We start from the raw sequence: 22442 nt of genomic DNA on the forward strand, positions 1-22442 counted from the left end.
TTTACATGCCTTATCTTATTCCTGAAGGAACTACTCTTATCTGCATTTTACAGAGAAGAAAGTAGGCTCCGAGAATTTAAGTAATTTACCCATTGTCTCACAGCTAGTAAATGGTGGAACTAGTATTTCAACCCAGGATTATGTGACATTAGAGTTCATTTTGGAAAAAAAAAAAAAAGAAAGAAAAAATGCCTGACCTGTGGTGGCACAGTGGATAAAGCATCGACCTGGAAATGCTGAGGTCGCTAGGCTTGCCTGGTCAAGGCACATATGGGAGTTGATGCTTCCAGCTCCTCCCCTCTTCTCTCCTCTCTCTCTCCCTCTCTCTCTCCTCTCTAAAAATGAATAAAAAAAAAAAGAGTTCATTTTGGGGGATGTATTAGGTTAAAGACACTATCAGAATGGCTTTGTGGCGATGTCTTGCATAAGGTGGTAATATAGAAACTGTGCTTGGGAGATATGTCAGGGTAGAAATTATTAATCTGAAAGTAATCTACAGAGAGTTGATTGTCACAATAATGAGTTCACAATTACCGAGGAAGGGAATAAGGAAGATATTTAAAGCCAGAAAATTGAGGAACATCTGTTTACTGAGTGAGAGGATAAAGTGAAGATTCTTCCTACTTTTGAAGAATAAAAATAATTTTCATGTATTATTTGTTAAGAATAATTCTTAGACTGTTTAAATCCTAGCTAGTGGTATATGCTTAATTTGACTTAAGGTATGAGAAAATATTACTCATTGTTCCAATTTTGTAATAAAATTACAAAATTAATTTTGTTAAGTATACTTGTTAAAGTTAATATTGTAAAAGGAACAAATAATGAATTTTAAACAGATGATTTTAAGATTAACCAAATCAGTCTCCCCTTTTTATTTTGAGAAGTGACTGGTAGAGGGTTAAAAACCTCATTGAAGATAGTTATCTCTCTCAAATGGAGATTTTTCTGATATTTTTATTAATGGCAAACTAGAGTTGGGCTATCAAGCAGAGTTGATGTTGCCATTCATGTCACAGGTAACTTACATAGCCTCCTGTACATATTCTGTCATTGTACTTTAGTTTTTGGACAAGATCTGTTTATGTATCTGTGTTCTAGGAGACTGCAAATTCTGGGAGAATAAAGACCTAATCTTACTATTTTAGTGTTTCTAGTGGCTAGCAAGCACAATGTGTGGACATGGTAGGTGTTCAGAAACAAACCATTTTTCCTTTACACTACATTCCTGGAATCCTCATTTAAAAAGAAATCTTTCCAAAGCAAAATTCTATCTGCTTATGCCTTTGTCCAACATTAACAGAAAAAAATTTGCATGAAGCAAAATCACTGAGAATTGATACTTAGGCTTTTATGCAGCATTTAAATAAGTTGGGAATGGTAGAATGTGAAGCATTGAATAATAATACCTCTCTGAATATAATCTTTCCAAAAGGTCTGAAAGTAAGCACGCCAAATAGTTCTACTTCCTGGGAAATATAAATAGTTGTGTACCTCAGATTTCTTGTAGAAATGGCTGGTGTTTTGTATTATTTGCTTTTGTTTCTACCTACCATATAAAGAATATGCTTCCCGCCTGACCAGTGGTAGCGCAGTGGATAGAGCCCCAACCCAGAGTGCTGAGGTTGCCAGTTGGAAACCTGGAGGTCACAATCTAGAGTGCAGCTTGTCAGCTTGTGAGCTGGGTCACTGGCTTGAGTGCGGAATCGATCATCGACACAATCCCAAAGGTCACTCGTGTAAAAGCCTCAGGTTGGTAGCTTGAACAAGGGGTTACTGGCTCAGCTTGAGCAGGAGGTTTGATTCCTAGTCAAGGCACATACAAGAAGCAGTCACTGTACAACTAAGTGAAGCAACTACAAGTTGATGCCCCCCCGCTTCCTGTCTTTCTCTCTCAAAAATATAAATAATATGCTACCAAAGAATGTCCTCAGCCTGACCAGGCAGTGGCACAGTGGATAGAGCATCGGACTGGGATGCAGAGGACCCAGGTTCGAAATCCTGAGGTCACTGACTTAAGCGTGGGCTCATCTGGCTTGAATGTGGGCTCACCAACTTGAGGATGGGGTTGATGGCTTGAGCTAGGGGTCACTCACTCTGCTGGAAGGCCCCCCCACAATGTACAAGAAAGCAATCAATGAACAACTAAGGAGCTGCAATGAAAAATTGATGCTTCCATCTCTCTCACTTCCTGTCTGTCTGTCCTTATCTGTCCCTCTCTCTGACTCTCTCACTGTCTCTGTAAAAGAAAAAAAAAAAAAAAAAAGAATGTCCTCAAAGACTGTTGGGATGAAGATGAACTAGCACTGTCTGCCTTCCTCACCGTTCTGTCCCTAGTGCCCAGTAAGTTGGTTGTAAATAAGCATGCTTTGATTAAGTGAGTAACCTGTGCGCTGTTGTATGTTAACTGGTACCTAAAGATGTACATTTGGGTTGCATTGTGGTCAGGGAAGAAATTGGATACATAGCCCTTACAGCGGTATCACTGGAAGTTGTATGCAATTGACTTCTAGCAGAGGAACAAGTTTATAGTCCCAGCTGTCTTGAAACAGTCACTAAATAGGATAAAGAACTCCCTTCTCAAGTATATTTATTAAGCTTCTTTTTAAGAATTACAAAGCAATACTTGCTCATAAACTAGTGGAGCCTTACAATGCGGTGGTGCAGTGGATAGAGTGTTGGACTGGGACACGGAGGACCCAGGTTCAAAACCTTGAGGATGCCAGCTTGAGCTCAGGCTCATCTGGTTTGAGCAAAAGCTCACCAGCTTGAGCCCAAGGCTGCTGGCTTGAGCAAGGGGTCACTCGGTCTGCTGTAGCTCCTGCCCCCCCCATCAAGGCACATGTGAGGAAGCAATCAATGAACAACTAAGGAGGTGAAATGAAGAAATGAAGAAGTGATGCTTCTTATCTCTTTCCCTTCCTGTCTGTCCCTATCTGTCCCTCTCTCTGTCTCTGTCACACACACACACACACACACACACACACAAAACTAGTGGAAAAAATACAAAAGTACATAAGTGTTTAATAAGATATCCCCCAATTCTACCAAAAGTCAAATTCTTTTACATTGTCTTCCTTGCAATACAAACATAATTATATTTACAAGGTTTTAAGGAATGGTTGGATGTTTTTCCAAAATTGGACTATATGATGCATATTACTCTGACAACTTGCTTTACCACTAAGCAGATTTTGGGCAACTCTCCAGGTCAGGAGATATAGGCATAAATCATCCTTTTTTAAAAACTGATTTTTAGAGAGAGAGCGAGTGAGAGAGAGAGGAACTTTGAACTGTTCCTTGTATGTGCCCTGACTGGGGATCGAACTGGTAACCTCTGTGCTTTGGGGTGAGGCTCTACCAACCAAGCCATCTGGCCAGGACAAATCATCCTTTTTTTAAGAGCTGAATAATACTCTGCATCCTTGTTAACTATCCTATTAATTGTGCATTCCATATGTTTCCACTTTGTTTTTAATTGCTGTTTCTGCTACTCCAAACCAGAGATTTTCAACTGGTATGTCGCAAGAATGTTTAAAACATGTAGTACCTAACTGTTTAGTCAGGGGCACTGACCTCTTTTCTCTAGATTATCAAATAAAAAAATGACAACAGCCAACACAACAATAGCTGTCCAGTTTGACGAAATCAAAATTTTGCCTATTTTTTGTCAGATCAGCCAAAAATATATTTAGTAATGAATTTATATGTGCCATGAGATGAAAAAGGTTGAAAATCACTGTTCCAAACAATGTAGCAAAAATATAGCTCTTCTATACTGCTGCCTTTGTTTCTATCAGAGAATCCTAAATGTAGTTTCTGTTGCAAGGGGTGTGTATATTTTAACCTTTAATAACTATTGCTGGATCACTTTTCAAAAGGTTGTAATATTTTATACTTCTGTCAGTAACATGTAAAATTGCTCCTTTGCCTACATCTTTACCATCCTTGAATGTTATTTTTTCTTAACCAGGGTTTTAAAAAACGGTACGTTGTTGTTGCTTTACCCTGCATTTTCTTGTCCATAGGGAAGATGAGACTGTTGTATGTCCATTAGCCATCTATCTGGATCTCCTCCTATTAACTGCCTATGCACATCCTGTGCCCATTTCTTCTTTTGGATTGCTTATGATTTCTTTATCAATTTACAGAAGCTGAGGGATTTAAAATCTATTATGTATCTCAGTTTATTGCTCTGTTTTACTCTGTTAATGATGATTTATTTTCCAGAAAGATTCTATATATTCAGATATGTTAGTCTTTTTCTTTATGCTTTTGGGTTTCCTGATTTTTGTTAGCTCTCTTTTAAAAATATTCTTTTTTGTGTTTTTCTGTTTATTTTCTGACATCAACATTAAATTTGTAACCCATTTAGGGGTTTGTATATAGTGTAAGCCAGGGGTCTAATTTTCTTTTCCTTTTCTTTCCTTTTTTTTTTTTTTTTTTTGTTCTTTTCCAAGTAAGAGAAGGTGAAATAAAGAGACAGACTCCTGCATGCACCCTGACTGGGATCACCCTGCAACCCCAAGCTGGGGCCATGCTCGCAACAGAGCTCTTTTTAGTACCTGAGGCAGAGGCCCCAAGGAGCCATTGTCAGCGCTTGGGCTGATGTGCTCGAACCAATTGTGCCATGGCTGTGGGAGGAGAAGAAATAGAAAGGGGAGGGGTGGAGAAGCAGATGCTCGCTTCTCCTGTGTGCCCTGACCAGGAATCGAACCTGGGACATCCACACCCCAGGCCAACACTCTACCACTGAGCCAATCGGCCAGGGCCCGAATTTCCTTTTTCTAAAGTGTCATTAAATATTATACACATATCATTGTATCTCTAATTTAACATTGTATCCAATATTTTAATATACTTTATTACTGGGTGGAAGATTAAGAATTGGATATAACTCTTTTTCTGGAGATTTCTCCTGTTCTGTCATTTGAAGCCTGTTTCTTTTTTTCCCCATTTTGGCTGCTCCTTTGTGTTTGCTTCTATGAATGAGAGATTGTTATGATTCCCAGTCTTCATGGAGTGCCCTTATGTAGTAGGTATTCTCTTGGGTCCAGAGGTGTAGACTCCTTGATCACCTGAGCTGTGTGCTCCAGGAATGTCCCTGTGTGGGTTATGTGGGCCCTCCTATTGTAATTGAGTCTGGATTGTTATTGGCCCCTTGTGCATGGGCTCAGCCCTCAGGCTGGCTGACTGAGGCTCTACCTTGACCAGTGCTGTGCAGGTGCTGACTGCAGGAAGCAGATCCACCCTAGCTTTGGTGCCTGACGAGCTCTCCCTTTGGATATCTTACTACTGTTGTTTCATGTGTTATTGAACATATTCTTTTCGTTCCTGTGTTTTTGGTAAAATCAAAGTCAAGAGATTTGGTTAGATTCAGATTAAACATTCATGACAAGTTTATAGGTGAGCTTCTTTAAAAACAAATTCCATTAATTTGAGAGAGAGAGTAAGGCAGAGAGAGAGAGAAAGATGAGAGGAAAGGAGAAGAGAGAGAAGCATCAACTTGTTCTACTTAGCTGTCCATTTAGTTGTGCACTCATTGATTGCTTCTTATATGTGCACTGACCAGGCATCAAACTCGTGACCTTGGTGTGCTAGGATGATGCTTTATCTACTGAATAGCCAGCCAGGGCCCACCAATGAAGTTTTAAACATAAGTTTTGCTGAAAGGGAGAAAGGAAAGACCATTTTTAGAGTATAGAACTTAGTGGATGATACCCAGACTTTTAAGGGATATGGCATCTGAGAAGGTGTGGCCAGAACAGAGGGAGTGACAGAAAAATATTCCCAGGTACTGGACAAAAGAGGCTTTTAGTTTTCATGAAGTCATTCCTGTGTATTGCCCATTTATTAATGGACTACATATTGCACTCACAGTAGTCTTTTTTTTTTTTTTTTTTTTTGAGAGAGAGAGAGAGAGTCAGATAGAGGGACAGATAGCTGCAGACAGACAGGAACAGAGAGAGATGAGAAGCATCAATCATCAGTTTTTCGTTGCAACACCTTAGTTGTTCATTGATTGCTTTCTCATATGTGCCTTTACCGCGGGCCTTCAACAGACCAAGTAACCCCTTGCTCGAGCCAGTGACCTTGGGTCCAAGCTGGTGAGCTTTGCTCAAACCAGATGAGCTCGCGCCCAAGCTGGTGACCTCGGGATCTCGAACCCGTGTCCTCCGCATCCCAGTCTGATGCTTTATCCACTGCGCCACCGCCTGGTCAGGCATAGTAGTCAGTCTTATTGGATACTGAAGTTCTGGCTTTAAAAATTTTAAATTAGGCTGACCTGTGGAGGCGCAGTGGATAAAGAGTCGACCTGGAAATGCTGAGGTCGCCGGTTCGAAACCCTGGGCTTGCCTGGTCAAGGCACATATGGGAGTTGATGCTTCCAACTCCTCCCCCCTGTCTCTCTCTCCTCTCTAAAATGAATAAATAAAAAATAAATAAATAAAAATTTTAAATTAGGCCCTAGCTGGTTGGCTCAATGGATGGAGTGTTGGCCTGGCATGAGGACATCCCAGGTTTGATTCCAGTCAGGGCGCACATGAGATACAACCATCTGCTTTTCTTCTCTCCCTCTCCCCCATCTTTCTCTCTTCCCTTCTCGCAGCCAGTGGCTTAGCTGGTCCAAGCATCAACCTCAGACAGCAGTTACTGGGTGGATCCCGGTTGGGGCGCATGCTGGAGTCTATCTCCCCTCCTCTCACTGAAAATAAGAAATAAATAAGAGTAAATAAATAAAAATTTTAAGTTAAATATCTTTATTTTTCTAAATCAGTTAAACCTTTGAAATGTTTCTGGATGGTTTTGTTTCATGTTGTTTTTCTTTATAGAATCAGCTCTAGGCCCTGGCTGGTTGGCTCAGTGGTAGAGCATCGGCCTGGCGTGCGGAAGTCCCGGGTTCGATTCCCGGCCAGGGCACACAGGAGAAGCGCCCATCTGCTTCTCCACCCCTCCCCTTCTCCTTTCTCTCTGTCTTTCTCTTCCCCTCCCACAGCCAAGGCTCCATTGGAGCAAAGATGGCCCGGGCGCTGGGGATGGCTTTGTGGCCTCTGACCCAGGCGCTAGAGTGGCTCTGGTCGCAGCAGAGCTACGCCCCAGATGGGCAGAGCATCGCCCCCTGGTGGGCGTGCCGGGTGGATCCCGGTCGGGCGCATGCGGGAGTCTGTCTGACTGCCTCCCTGTTTCCAGCTTCAGAAAAATGCAAAAAAAAAAAAAGAATCAGCTCTAAACACAACTTTCATTGTTAGGAGAGCACATGACTTATTCAGTGACTTCCTAATTCGTTATTAAAATACTGAAGCTCTTTCCCATCTTGCAAGATGGCAGGTAAAAACTGAAAAGCCATTCATTAAGGAGAAGAAACCTGAAGCCAAGAAGACTAATGCTGGTGGCAGGGTTAAGAAGGGTAACCTCCTTGGGGTGGTGAACACACAATGCAATATACAAATGATGTATTATTGAATTGTATACCTGAACCCTATATAATTTTATTAACCAATGTTACCCCAATAAATTATTTTAAAAATAAGAGTAACCTCAAGACCAACATGCCTAAAGAGAGGAAGCTGCACTGCAGCCAAAATCTAGTCCTAGTCAGAGGAATTGGCAGATATTCCTGATTGGCTGTGTATTCCTAAAAGGCCATGTAAAATAGGTAGAGGGGATGTGAGGGTGATCTGGCTGTGACATCTGTCACCCCATTGATCGCCAGGGTTGATTCGGCTGATCTGGCTGGCGAAGCAGGTGTCCCCTTCCTCCCTCACCGCTCCATGTGCGTCCCTCCCGAAGCTGCGCGCTCGGTGGAAGAGGATGACCTTCCCCGATAGAGGAGAGGACCGTTCTTCGGTCAAGGGCATATGAATAGCTTCATTCCCCTGCTAGAACCTCCAAACAAGTCTCAAGAGGTAGAGGAATTATTTGGCAGCTAAATCCACGATTGAAAGGCAAAAGGAGGAGGTTCTTGCTGTCACAAAACTAGTTGGTAGTGATAAGAATGGTGGAACCCAAGTGGTGAAATTTTGCAATATGTCTGCATCTTACCCTCCTGAAGATGTGCCTTGAAAGCTGTTGAGCCAGGGCTAGAAGAAACCCCTCAGTCCACATGTGAGGAAACTGTGAGCCAGCATCACTCCTCTTAGGACCATTCTGATCATCCTCACTAGACACTACAGAGGCAAGAGAGTGGTTTTCCTGAAGCAGTAAGCAGTGGCTTGCTACTTGTCACTAGTCCTCTGTCCCTCAATTGAGTTCCTCTACGTAAAACACACCAGAAATCTGTCATCACCACCTCCACCAATATTGATATCAGTGGTGTGAAAATCCCCAAACTTCTCATCACTGATGCTTAAAGAAGCTGTGGCCTGACCAGTGGTGGCACAGTGGATAGTTTCAACCTGGGACACTAAGGTGCCAGGGTCGAAACCTCAAGGTTGCTGGATTGAGTGCAGGCTCATCCGGCTTGAGCGCAGGGTTGCCAGCTTGAGCATGGAATCATGGACATGATCTCATAGTCACTGACATGAGCCCAAAAGTAGCTGGCTTGAAGCCCAAGGTCGCTGGCTTGAGCAAGAGGTCACTGGTTCTGCTGGAGCCCTCCAGTCAAGGGCATGTATGAGAAGCAATTGGTGAATAACTAAAGTGACACATCTATAAGTTGATGCTTCTCAGCGCGCTCTCTCTCTCTCTCTCTCTCTCTCTCCCTCTCCCTCTCTCCCTTTCTCTCTTTCTCAAAAAAGAAAAACAAAAAAAGATGAAGAAGCTGCGTAAGTCCAGACACCAGGAGGGTGAGATCTTTGACACAGAAAGAGAAATATGAGATTACAGAGCAGTGCAGGGTTGATCAGAAAGCTGTGGAGTTGCAAATTCTGCCAAAAATCAAAGCTGTTTGTTCCTCAGCTCCAGGGCTACCTCTGGTCAATGTTTGCTCTTGCAAATGGGATTTATCCCCTTAAACTGGTGTTCTAAATTTCTTACAAAGAACCTAATTAAATTCCCATCTGTTTCAAAAATAGAATAAAATATTCAGTTTATGACATCTCAAAAAGGCTCATTTTATCTTTTTTTCTAGTTACGTGAAGCTGCCAACATCAGTTGTTTTCTAAGTGTTTTTTTATTCCTTAGATGCCAACCATTATTTTTAATGTTTAAACATCTTATTGTATTAGTATTCTTTTAAATGGTCTACATAGGCTCTATAGGCCTATGTAGATTAGACCAGCCAAGATGTATATCTAATGTATTTTTTTAAATTTTGTAGTCTCCTCTAAACACAAACTTTAGGTAAACCTGTGGTAGGAAAAATGACATCAGAATAATTACATTAATAATTAAGGCCTTTCATCTGTGCAATTCAGAGAGTTATAAGAACATTATCTCATAATTCTCAAATGACCCTCTGAAGTGGGCAGGCAAATCCTATTATCCTAACTTATAAATGTAGTTTGTAGTCTTTAAAAGGTTAGCCACATAAATTAAAAAACAAAAGTAGAAATGAATTTAAAAACTGTCTTAATCTTTCTAGACTGCTGTAAGTCCATAATTGCTCTTTTTAAAACTGTAAAGGTTATTATAGTGTAGTTTGAATTTTTTCTAGTCACAAGATAAAAACATGAAATGGTAATCTCAATTTGTTCTGGTTAGTGCATTTTATGCTGAACTAAATATTTCTGATGGGTGATTAATAGTTGTGATAATGATCCTTATCAAAAAATATCTAGGCCCTGGCCGGTTGGCTCAGCGGTAGAGCGTCGGCCTGGCGTGCGGGGGACCCAGGTTCGATTCCTGGCCAGGGCACATAGGAGAAGCGCCCATTTGCTTCTCTACCCCTCCCCCTCTCCTTCCTCTCTGTCTCTCTCTTCCCCTCCCGCAGCCAAGGCTCCATTGGAGCAAGGATGGCCCGGGCGCTGGGGATGGCTCCTTGGCCTCTGCCCCAGGCGCTAGAGTGGCTCTGGTCGAGGCAGAGCAACACCCCGGAGGGGCAGAGCATCGCCCCCTGGTGGGCAGAGCGTCGCCCCTGGTGGGCGTGTGGGAGTCTGACTGTCTCTCCCCGTTTCCAGCTTCAGAAAGATACAAAAAAAAAACCAAAAAACAAAAAAAACTAAGAGTCTGCAGAAAACAGTGAGCACTGTATTATTTATTGCCCAAATGTCCTTATGTGAATAACCTTTTGTTCTTAAAGGTTCTCCAGGACTAGACAGTATATCTAGCATTCAGAACTAATTTAGGCCTGACCTGTGGTGGCACAGTGGATGGAGTGTTGACCTGGAATGCTGAGGTCACTGGTTCAAAACGCTTGGCTTGCCCGGTCAAGGCACATATGAGAAGTAATCAATGAACAACTAAAGTAAAACAACTACAATATTGCTCCTTCTCTCTCTCCCTCTCTAAAATCAGTAAAATCTTAAAAAAAAAAAAACAACTAATTTGGAGTGCAGGCTATTAATCTTGTTAAATTTTGTAGAGACATTTCTATTCATTAATGTCTGTTATTCTTCAAAAATATGTATTTCTTGCCTTGGCTGGTTGGCTCAGTGGTAGAGCGTCGGCCTGGCGTGCAGGAGTTCCGAGTTCGATTCCCGGCCAGGGCACACAGGAGAAGCGCCCATCTGCTTCTCCACCCCTCCCCCTCTCCTTCCCCTCTTTCTCTCTCTTCCCCTCCAGCAGCCGAGGCTCCATTGGAGCAAAGATGGCCCGGGTGCTGAGGATGGCTCTGTGGCCTCTGCATCAGGCGCTAGGATGGCTCTGGATGTAACAGAGTAATGCCCCAGAGGGGCAGAGCATCGCCCCCTGGTGGGATGCCAGGTGGATCCTGGTCGGGCGCATGCGGGAGTCTGTCTGACTGCCTCCCCATTTCCAGCTTCAGAAAAATACAAAAAACAAACAAACAAAAAAAAATGTGGCCTGACCTGTGGTGGCGCAGTGGATAAAGCGTTGACCTGGAAATGCTGAGGTCGCCGGTTCGAAACCCTGGGCTTGCCTGGTCAAGGCACATATGGGAGTTGATGCTTCCAGCTCCCCCCCTGTCTCTCTCTCTCTCTCTTTCTCCCTCTCTCTCTCCTCTCTAAAATGAATAAATAAAATAAAAAAAATTTTTAATGTATTTCTGTCTCTTATTTCCTGTTTCAGTTAATGGCATCTTATGACAGGCTGAAAATATCAGTACCTTTATTACTTTTCTCTCCCTCACCTCTAATTTATTTGATTACCTACTCCCATATGTCTATAGTATTTAATATGCCATTTATTCATTCAGTCATTCCCATGGCCACTGCCCTAAATCAGATCCTCTTTTTCTGGGCTCTAATCTTTGCCTTTCTAGCCTTTCACACTGTTTCCTGAAATATATACCTTACTACTGAACTCCTCTCAAATGGCTTCCATTACCTGAAGTCCTAATAATGCCTTATTATGAGACTACTAGAAAGCCCTGCGGTCATACGAAATGACCACTGTTCTAGATATTATAAATTGTAATTAAAATGATTTGTGCAAAGGTGTCTGCTAATTCAAACTGAATTACCCAGGGCAGGCGGCGAGGACTCCCCTTTGCTTACTGCCCCACGGGATTTCCCCCTTCTACTTGCTTAATTGCTTAAAGTAGAGTGCAATGAAGGAAACCACTGGTGGTACATTTCTTAAGAGCCACTGCTAGCTCAATAAATAAAGGTGATTTAAATAATAAAATGTTAATTCACATGTCAAAGATCTCTTTGTACACAACATTTCTTGTGTAGATCTTTCCATCATTTTTAAGCTCACCTTGCAGAGGACCATCAATTTTTAATTTTACGTCCATTCTTTCACGAACTCTTGAACAGGCAACATAAAGTTGACCGTGTCCAAATGCAGGCTCAGGTAAAAAAAATGCCAACACGCTTAAGTGTTTGGCCCTGAGACTTATTGATGGTCATAGCAAAGGCAAGTTTTACAGGAAATTGTCTACGTCTCAATTAAAAGGGCAACCCTGTTTGAGGTGGAGCCAAATCAATTCTTGGAATGACATGTATTTCACCTTTAGAGGAGCCAGTCAAAGACTTAGCTATTATGACATTTTTCAATTGGAGAACCTCTAGTCTTGTACCATTGCAGAGACCCCTTCTGGTGTTAAGATTTCTTAACAGCATAATAATTGCTCCAATCTTTAACCTCAGTTTGTGAGGTGGCATGCCAGAAGGCGGGACTATTTGAATGCCATGGCAACTTCACCCCATTGGCTAGTACAGTTACGCAAGCAACCAATAAGCTATTGACGACAAACAGACACTTAAGCCGCATATAATAAAGATATCTCATCCTGACTCTAATTCCATTAGACTAGATTTTTAAACTTTATACAAACTCTGCACTATTTTTGTACTCTTGTTATTCCCTCTACTCTGAAATTTCTCTTCTTCTGTTTCTTTCTATAAAAATCCTAGTTCAAATGCATTTCCTTCATGAACCTCTTTAATTTTCCCCATCACAATAAATATCTGAATACCAGGACTAAGCCTTTTCAGTGATACCTGTAGACATTTTATTTTGAATTGTAGCTTATTGTGTATACACATCTCTTCTGTGCTACCATGAGCCTCTTGTGGACGGAGGCTCTATGTAGAATAATCATACCTTAATAACTTTGCATGTAGTAGTCTTTGCTTTGCCTTTTCACTTGAATTCTACAATTTATTAAGCAGATCAATTGAGCAATTTTAAGATTTGATTCATCTTTATACTACCCCTAAAAATTACTAGAAAGGATAATTTTGTTTCATAGATGGTAACAGCTCAGGAAAAACTTGCTGTCTATGTACATGTTTCCTAAAATCAACACTGTAGATAGAAACGGAATCTTTTATTGTTCATAGTAAACCATTCTTAAATAATTAAAATTTTCAACTTGTATATATTCTACCTATATTATTTTTTATGAAATTGTTGTGGGACATTAATACCATCTTACAGGATTCAAAACATCTTAGTTTGTTCCTTTTTATATCCTTCCTATCAGCCACTTATTCATCAGATGGTAGTATCTGCTGTGTTGCCAGGTACAATTTTAGGAACTAGGAACACAACTGTAAACAAACATAATCTGTGTTCTAGGTTCAGAAAATAGTCATGTAAAAAAGGCATATATATACAATATAGAAGTAGATTAAGAGTTGTACAAAATGCTAAGAAAACAAAATCAATTACTAGATGATTGTTAGAATCTGGACTAAAACGCTTGCTTCATGTTTAAATTTTTTTTAAATCCTTGCTTGTTCATCACCTTCCTTACTTATGCTAATTTTGTTTAGGGGTTGTATTTTGGGTTTCAGATTATATAGTGACTTATAAATATTAAATCTAAATAGAACTTATTAAAGTGAAATATAGTTTTTGAACTAAATGTTATTTATACTAAATACTATATGTTCTTAAAAAAATTATGTGAATATCAAGTATTTTAGTATATGTGCTGCTTAAACGAGCATGAATATCAAATATTTTAACTTTTAATAAATTTTCAGGATTAGGGAATTATATTTTAAAAAACCAATGAAAAACTTTAGAAAATGAACAGTTATTTTTCACTTGTGGGAAACTAAGTCTTTGTATTAGTTTGCTTAAATCAAGTGCACACATGTGCACATATACACCATTTTTAGTTGAGTGAATAATTTATCTCCTTTGGGTACCAGTTGATCTTACGTGTTTATCTTAAATGGCCATCACATCTACTTGGTTTTAAAAGTCCTCTATGCTCTACCTAGAGTAGCTTCTTTCTGCTCTTCTTGAACTATAGTAGGAGGACATTTAGATATCCACTAGACATGAAAATATGCTCAACAGCCATAATCATCAGAGAAATGCAAATTCAAACCACAGTGAGATATCATTGCACACCTTTCAGAATGGCTGTTATCAATAAATCAACAAACAATAAGTGTTGATGAGAATGTGGAGAAAACGGAACCCTCGTACATTGTTGTTGATTGTAAATTGGTGTGGCCACTATGAAAAATAATATAGCGATTATTTTAAAATATGAAAAATGAAACTACCATATGACCTAGCAGTTCCACTCTGGATATTTATCTGAAGTTCCAAAAACACTAATTTGAAAAGATATATGTACCTCTATGTTCACTGCAGCATTGTTTACAATACCAAGGTATGGAAGCAATTTAAGTGCTCCTCAATAGATGCATAGATAAAGAAGATGTGATATATATTGTACAATGGAGTAGTACTCAGCCATAAAAGAATGAAATCTTGCCATTTGCAACAACGTGGATAAACCTAGAAGGGTATTATGCTAAGTGCAATAAGTCAGATAGAAAAAGACAAATGCCATATATCACTTACATGTGGAATCTAAAAAACAAATAAATAAGCAAAACAGAAAATAGGGAATAAAATTAAAAAAAAATAGGGACTGTAGTCAATAACATTATAACTATTTATGGTGTCAAATGGGTACTAGACATCAGAATTATTGCTTCATAAGGTACATAAATATCTAGTCACTGTGTTGTACACCTGAAACTAATATATTAATAACATTGTATTACAACTGTAAATGAAAAATAAAAATTTTAAAAAGTCTGTCATTGTCTACCCTGCCATGCCAATTGATCTAAGAAAAGCTATTTTTCCCTACTGGTTCCAGCTAATTAGATCAGTGGGAACCCTGACAAGGCCAGCCTATCAATAGGCTAAATAATTATTTGTGACATCGTGTGACACTCATAGCTAAGGCAGAGATCGTGATTTGGGGGTAAGATAGAGTCTTCTCAGGACTTTCAATTTTTTAATGTAGGGAAGCTGCCAAATGGTGATGAGCACTGCAGCTGAGAGGTCACATGGAGCTTGTGGTAGGGTAGTGATTATTAGCCATCTGTTTATTGCAGAAGTGTTCTGGAAAGAAGATTAACAGAACCGAAAAGCAGAAGTAGAGACACTGTATGTGGTGTGTTATGCATAAGATCATTGTGCATATGTAAGAGAAAGATATATGCCTGAAAGAGTAACAACAGTTGCTGATGGTTTCCTAGGCCTTGAGAGGCACAGGCTGGCCTCATTGTCCCACAGACCTACCAGGCCCATCCCCATCTCCATGCATCTGCTTAAATTGGTTTCCCTGCCTTTGGCCCCTCTCCCCTCTTCAAGCCATCTTGAATATCACCACCAAGCTCTAGTGTTTCTTAAAAGCTGCTCTGATCTGGCCAAAAATCTTTAATGATTCCCTCATTGCTTTTGTAATAAAGTTTAACTTCCTTAGAAATATGTACATGGCCTTTTGCAGCTCTGCCTCTGGGATAATTTTTCTAAAAGAGCAGAGTTCATTTAATTTGGTGTTTTAGTATCATCACAGGTTATGATGGTAGTCACTAGCTCTATTCTCTTGGTTGTTTGTTTTCAGGAATTTTACTGAGAATATCAACTGGACTGGAAGCCCCAGAATCTTGCTGCAGAATAAAACAAATGGCTCTGTGGCTTGTCTCTACCTGATGTGGATGGTGGTGTGTTCTGGGGCTTGTGCCCCTGGTGGAAGACTTTTAGGAGGCCAGCCTTCTGCCAGTTTCTTGCTAGCTGACAGACAGTCTGATGAGAGCTCTGATGATGAAGCTGGCAGTGTGCCAGACTGTCCTGTAGCCTTTTCTGGGTTTTAAATTCTAAATGTTCTTATTGATTAGAAAGAAATAGCCCTCTGTAGATAATTTAATTTATGTTTTCAAAGCTTTGACCACCAGCACCAATGGAATTATCTTATAATGTGGTTGCTCAAACTGGCATTCATTTGGGAATTTTTCAGAACTTTTAAGTTTCATAAGCCCACATTCAGCCTTACCCTATATTTGGGGGAAGATGAGAAGAACAGCAACATATAACTCCTGGCAGGATTTGAAATACAATGCTCTCCCATCTCATGGCTTTCTGTTGTCTATAGATTATCTTTTAAAGATTATCTATAGAAATCTTAACTTCTTACTCTAGAATTTAGTGTCTTTCACACTTTCCCCCCATCTGTGTCCCATTCCTTCACTAAAGGAATTCTCTTTTTCATCCAAACTGGTCTGTTCATTCTTCTCCCTCTCCATAACATACCAAGCGTACTTTACCTTAATGCCATTGCACACGTTTGCCTAACCTGAAATGTCCTCTCCTATCTCTAGCTGCAAGGCCCAGCTTACTTCTCAAATCAGAATAATGATAAATTACATATCAGCCTAATTTGATGCCTGATTCACTAACAGTATTTTATGATCCTCACATTGAGAACTCACTGTCCCAAATCAAATGTTGGTTGCTTTTCTGACACCTACTTTCTCCTTTAGAGCTGACAGGAGTGATCAGCCCTATAAAAAAAAGTATGGACATTGACCCAGAGCTGTTTGGAGTTGAAATAATTATGTTTATGTAGTAAAAGTCTGAATCAGTTGGCAAATAAATTTATCTTTGTATACCTTTTCTCTCAGTGCTGCTGTTACTTCAATCCTCTGTAGCCATCAATACTTTCAAGTCCTTTTATAATAGTTCAGAGGTGCCATGTGTAAAGATTTGTCTATACCATGAAGTGGGAAAGGTCATGAAGCACTGCTTTGTTAGATTGTAGTTAGAATCTGAGATTCTGGACTTCAATAAGAACTCTTGAACATGCTAAGAGTTCTGTGATAATGTAGGTGAGGAAAACACACAGACATGTTTGAACCAGTGCAAGCCCGCTATTTCCAAGAACAGAAAGCACAAAAATCCAGATGCTAAAAGGCCAACTTTCTGACCTGTGGTGGCGCAGTGGATAAAGCGTCGACCTGGAAATACTGAGGTCGCCGGTTCGAAACCCTGGGCTTGCCTGGTCAAGGCACATATGAGAGTTGATGCTTCCAGCTCCTCCCCCCTTCTCTCTCTCCTCTCTCTCTCTCTCTCTCTCTCTCTCTCTCTCTCTATCTCCCTCTCTCTCCTCTCTAAAATGAATAAATAATTTAAAAAAAAAAAAAAAAGGCCAACTTTCTAGTCCTGAGACTGCCAGTTTCTTTATGGTTGAACCTAGCCTTTTCTGATTCCTAATATTTGAATGTATTGGGTGGTCTTGTTGAATAAAGACCTCTGTTTAAAGGGGAAAGAGGGAAAATAGTGTGCTTGATCCTTGTAAGGGAGAAAAATGATTGAAAGAGCACAAAGCTCTCAAGATGTAACACGATAAAAACATTCAGAGGAATCGATTTACTGTTTAAACTTGTCTTAGTCTGAATCAATTGGTGCTGTTTCCCAACATGAGAACCTTCTTGTTTCCTGGGGCCAATGTCAAGCCCCAGGAGTCTTTCACATGACTATTTATTTGTCACTATTAAGAGCCAAGTGCCTGTTTTGAAGAAAACAGAACTGGTAGTTAAATGTTTAGCTGAACTCTTTATAAAGTGTCAGGGGACAGGATATGTGTGACAGTAGGAAGAAAGGCTAACATTTATTGAGTCTGTTTCACACTAGACATAATGTGAGGTGTTTGCACATGTGCTATCTTATTTAGTCTTTATACAAGTCCTATGAGATAGATATTATTTTCCTGTTTTCTAGATTCGGAAACCAAGATCATTAAATGACTTTCCCAAGGTGGCACAGCTAACAATAGTGGAGCCAGATCTAAATTCAAGTTGTCTGACTCTGAAACCAGTGATTTTCTTTCTTTTTCTTTTTTTTTTTTTTAAAGCTGGTGGGCCATCATTTTTTTTTTTTTTTACAGAGACAGAGAGACAGAAAGAGGGATAGACAGGGACAGACAGACAGGAACAGAGAGATGAGAAGCATCAATTATTAGTTTTTTGTTGTGCCTTGTGACACCTTAGTTGTTCATTGATTGCTTTCTCATATGTGCCTTGACCGCGGGCCTTCAGCAAACCGAGTAACCCCTTGCTCGAGTCAGCAACCTTGGGTCCAAGCTGGTGAGTTTTTTTCTCAAACCAGATGAGCCTGCGCTCAAGCTGGTGACCTCAGGGTCTCAAACCTGGGTCCTTCTGCATCCCAGTTTGACGCTCTATCCACTGCACTACCACCTGGTCAGGCACCAGTGATTTTCTTACCCTTGTCATACTGCTTTGGGTTTCATGGGTAATGATGAACGGGGCTCACTTCCTGATCGTCCTAAAAAGGGAGACACTGAGTATAAAATGGCAGAATTTACATACTTCTTTCTAATGCTCACCTTTAAAATATTTTAAATATAGTGAACTTTACATTTTTAAGCATAACACTGAGATTTTACGAGTGTTGTAGTGGAGTGAACTGAGAAGTATTTTTCTCCCCAAACGAAAGATGTTTGTAAAAGTGTATACAATAGTCTTCTCTTATCCACAGTATTGCTTTCTGCAGTTTCAGTTACCTGAGGTCAACTGCAGTCCTCATATATTAAATTTCGCCAACTATCACATTGTCTGCTTCTGATATCCAACCATTTAACACTGTCATGTGGCCCTGGCCAGTGGGCTCAGTGATAGAGCATCAGCCCAGCATGTGGAAATCCTGGGTTCGATTTCTGGTCAGGGCACACAGAAGAAGTGACATCTGATTCTCCACTCCTGCCCCCTTTTTTCTTCCCCTCCCACAGCCATGGTTTGATTGGTTCCAGCGATTTGGCCTCAGGTGCTGAGGATAGCTCCCTGGCCTCTGCCTGGGGCACTTAAAAAATGGCTCAGTTGCTGAGCAGTGGAGCAAACTGCCCCAAATGGGCAGAGCATCACCCTGTAGGAGGTTGCAGGGGGGATCCTGGTTGGGATGCATGTGGGAGTCTGTCTTTGCTTTCCTGCCTCTCACTTAATAAAAAATATAAATAAATAAATAAATAAATAAATAAATAAAAACATCATCATCCTCAGTGATCTAGGATCATCCAAAGCAGATGTCTTCTGACATATCACCAGAAAGTCATAGTAGCCTAACACTAAGCCACAATGCCTGCGTCATTCACCTCTCTTCATCTCACCACGTAGGTATTGTTATCATCTCACATCATCCAAGGAAGAAGGGTGAGTACAGTAAGATACTTTGCACATGAGAGAGACCACATTCACATAACTTTGTGAAGGGGTTCAGGACAGGTCTCCCCAAGATGTGCTGTTTTGGCATGCAGATCATTTTGAGCTGAAAGCAGTGGAGGCTCTGCAGGCCCCAGAGAAACGTTTACCTCTTCTGTAAAATACCTAAATTGGGAGCCTTGCCCATAATAAGAGTTATTACCAGAAAATACTTTTCATGGCTTAATAACAAGGCAGGGCAAACTTCTAATTACTGAACATCTGATCTTCAGATCCTCCTCCAAATGACCTGCCCCCCTCTGAAGCTCTCCTGTGCCTTACCTCATCTTCAGCTCAGAATGTCATACAGACCTCATCATGTTCTCTCCTGAATCTCTCCTGTAGGTGGGCTCTCTGACTCTCATACTCTCATGTATGGGGTTCCCATATGTGTGTGTGTGTGTGTGTGTATTTAAATTTGGTTATTGTCCCTTTTTAATCGAATGTGTCTCATGTAGTAGATTTAATTGGACTTGCTGAAAGAAGCTAGCAGCGTGGAGGAAAGTATCTTTCTCCCCCACAGTAGTACATTGTTATAGTTGTCTATATTATTATTGTTGTTGTTGTTAATCTCTTAACTGTGACTGATTTGTAAATTAAACTTTATCATAAGTGTATATGTATAGGAAAAATATATACAGGGTTTGGTACTATCTGTTGGTTTTAGGTATCTACTGGGAGTTCTTGGATATATTCCCCACAGATAAGGGAGGACTATTTTTTGACTTTCTGGAAATTTCCAATATAGCTATTATGTTAAAAGGAACACAGGCTGATAGTGACCTTCAGGATATAGCATCTTCATTGTCACATATTTAGACTTAACCTCCAATGGATAATTCCCATGTCTAAAACAGTTCATTTCCATCTAAGTATTTCTTAGACTCAGACTTAGGGCCTCTACCCTATAAATGATAGAATTAATGGATATTCTGTCTTAATGTTCATGTTACAGTACTTTTATTCTTCACTGATTAAAATAAAGTAAAGGCTTTGCATTAGAATTTTCTTTCATACAGATGTAAACAGTTATGAGAATATTTTTTTTCCATTTGCTTTGCTAGAGGCCCCTCCTCACAGTTGAAATTTGGAACACAGGAATTTTCTTGTTGTTTTATTCTCTCCCTCCCTTCTTTTTCTCTTTCTTCTTTTTCTTTACTGCAAGGGGTCATTTGAAGGTCTAATTAACAGAGGGGTAAAACAGAAAAATGATGCAATATTTAAGTTAATAACATAGAAAACCCAGATTAAATTAGACTCCAAATCTCAAAAATGGGTTTGTACTTCTGTACTTAGAAGAATTGGTGCAGCTACTGTAATCCTCTTTTTGTTTTGCTTTAATCTCTGACATAAAGGATTGGTTTAACAAAGGAAATCATTTTATTGGTGTTTTCTAAGAGAATGTATGGATTGTTAAACAAATTAGCTGAGTAAATGGAAAGATCTAATTGGTTTTAATTAAGTGATTCATGAATCCAGCAGCGTCCTATCAAGCAACTAGAAGGGCTCTCTGAGGGTTGTACAAAACAAAATAATTTTATGGCAAGAAGGGTGGAACTAGGAAGCTACTGACAAAAGAAAAGAAAATATTATTTTCTGGCAGACATCTTTTCTTGGGGGAAACAGATTGGGAGGGTTTTTATTACGTAGATTGCTTCTTCTTTCTATGGGATGTGGAGAGGGCTGATGTGACAGATTACTTTACTGGTGCTTGACCCAAAAATTCTATACTGGTTGACTAAGATTATGTTTCTGGGAGAGGTTGAAGCTGCAATTAAATCAGGTATTAAATTGTGGGCTTTTAGCAGGAGTGACACGATTTTGGGCCTGTGGTTTTCTTCAACAAGAGGATACTATTGTACTAAAACAATAGATTGGCAATGCTCTGTGTGCCAGCTCCCTTACCTCTTGCTACTGGCAAGGGAATTACAGAAATGAAATATGTGAATGGCATTTTTGACTGTGGACTTCCTGATTTTTCAGTGTTATTGAATATTTTATCTCTCAATTTGACTGTAAAAATCACTTGATTTATGTATTCTCTTCTTTTTTAGGATTGTCAGTGATGGATTGACAGGAAGGACAGAGCTTGCACTTGAGACCTTGCCCCTGCTTTTTTTTTTTTATGACAGAGAGAGGGACAGATAGGGACAGACAGGCAGGAAGGGAGAGAGATGAGAAGCATCAGTTCTTCATTGCGGCTCCTTAGTCTCTTTCGTTGTCCATTGATTGCTTTCTCATTTGTGCCTTGATGAGGGGGGGGCGCTACAGCAGAGCGACTGACCCCTTGCTCAAGCCAGCAACCATGGGGTCATGTCTGTGATCCCATGCTCAAGCCAGCAACCCCGCACTCAAGCTGGTGACCTCGAGGTCTCAACCTGGGTCCTCTGTGTTCCAGTCTGATGCTACATCCATGGTGCCACCGCCTGGTCAGGCTCCTGCCCCTGCTTTTAGTCAGAGTACTAATCATCAGTTCCCTAAACAGGTTCACATTCTTGGTAGCTCTATCCTGGAGTCTTCTTTGCGTTTGGTGCCTTTGCATACTTTTCCACTCCATTGCACTGGCCAGTGTCTCTGTGGAGCTCAGCAGGAAGGAACACACTGTAGCAGCTTTGGTGTTCTTTCGCCAGACAGTGCTTGTGTATTTCGTGGGTTAGTACAGGCAGCAGCAGGATATCTGGAGGCAGCCAGTAGGAGCATCCAAGAAGCGAGATGCTGCTGCCAGTTTCTGGCTGGCAATGACACTTTGGCTAGACTAGAATGCTAGAAGCAATCCAGTCTTCTATTTCTTTTTTCCCTTGGGAAAGTAAAAAGAGATGCTAATTAACCAACCAATACTATTTTAATGTTGCAGGGTATAAAATGCTGTGATTAAATCAGAGAGGTATAAAATACAGTTTTACCTACTCCCAAAAAACTGTTAAGTTGCTTTAGGTATGTTACATTATTAAATCTTAACAGCAGACTTACCAGTTAAATCTATTAAATCACCCATTTCACAGATTAGGAAACTAAAACCTAGCTCAAAAGTGGTGGAATTTTGTCCTGGCCGGATAGCTTGGTTGGTTGGAGCATCGTCCTGAAGTGCAGAGGTTGCCGGTTCCATCCCCATTCAGGCACATACAGGAACAGATCGCTGCTCCTGTCTCTCTCTCTCTGAAACTAATAAATAAAAATAAAAACGTGGGGGAGTTTTTATTTAGATTTGAATTTAAGTTTGTATGACTTTGAAGCATGTGTTCACACATAGAATCTAATCATGAGGAAACATCCAACAAACCCAAACTGGCATTCTGTAAACTAGCTAGCTTGTGTTATTAAAAAATATCAAGCTGACCGAGAAGCTTTTCCAGATTAAAGATGACTGATGATACATGTGCATGTAATCAGTGTGTGAGTGTGGGT

General features: G+C 40.3%; 1 protein-coding gene, 1 non-coding gene and 1 pseudogene across 4 annotated transcripts in view; 2 read left to right on the forward strand and 1 right to left on the reverse strand.

Moving 5' to 3' along the window:
• The window catches only part of COMMD1 (copper metabolism domain containing 1), a 142828-nt gene that overhangs the window by 91931 nt on the left and 28455 nt on the right, over positions 1-22442 (forward strand). Inside the window, exon 3 of one of the 3 annotated variants that reach the window (XM_066264760.1) lies at positions 15392-16397. The exons of the other annotated variants lie outside the window; for them this stretch is intronic. Within the exon in view, the coding sequence (XP_066120857.1) occupies positions 15392-15403 (12 nt within the window). The 3' untranslated portion in view covers positions 15404-16397. Of the gene's footprint in view, positions 1-15391; positions 16398-22442 lie in introns of those variants that run through there. 3 annotated transcript variants of the gene reach the window in all.
• On the reverse strand, positions 4697-4772 carry TRNAP-GGG (transfer RNA proline (anticodon GGG)). Its single transcript has one exon. It is a non-coding gene; the product is annotated as a tRNA-Pro (tRNA).
• On the forward strand, positions 8029-8967 carry LOC136328712 (large ribosomal subunit protein eL6-like; annotated as a pseudogene).

The sequence above is a fragment of the Saccopteryx bilineata genome, chromosome 3, assembly GCF_036850765.1.
Source record: "Saccopteryx bilineata isolate mSacBil1 chromosome 3, mSacBil1_pri_phased_curated, whole genome shotgun sequence".
NCBI classification, from domain to species: domain Eukaryota; kingdom Metazoa; phylum Chordata; class Mammalia; order Chiroptera; family Emballonuridae; genus Saccopteryx; species Saccopteryx bilineata.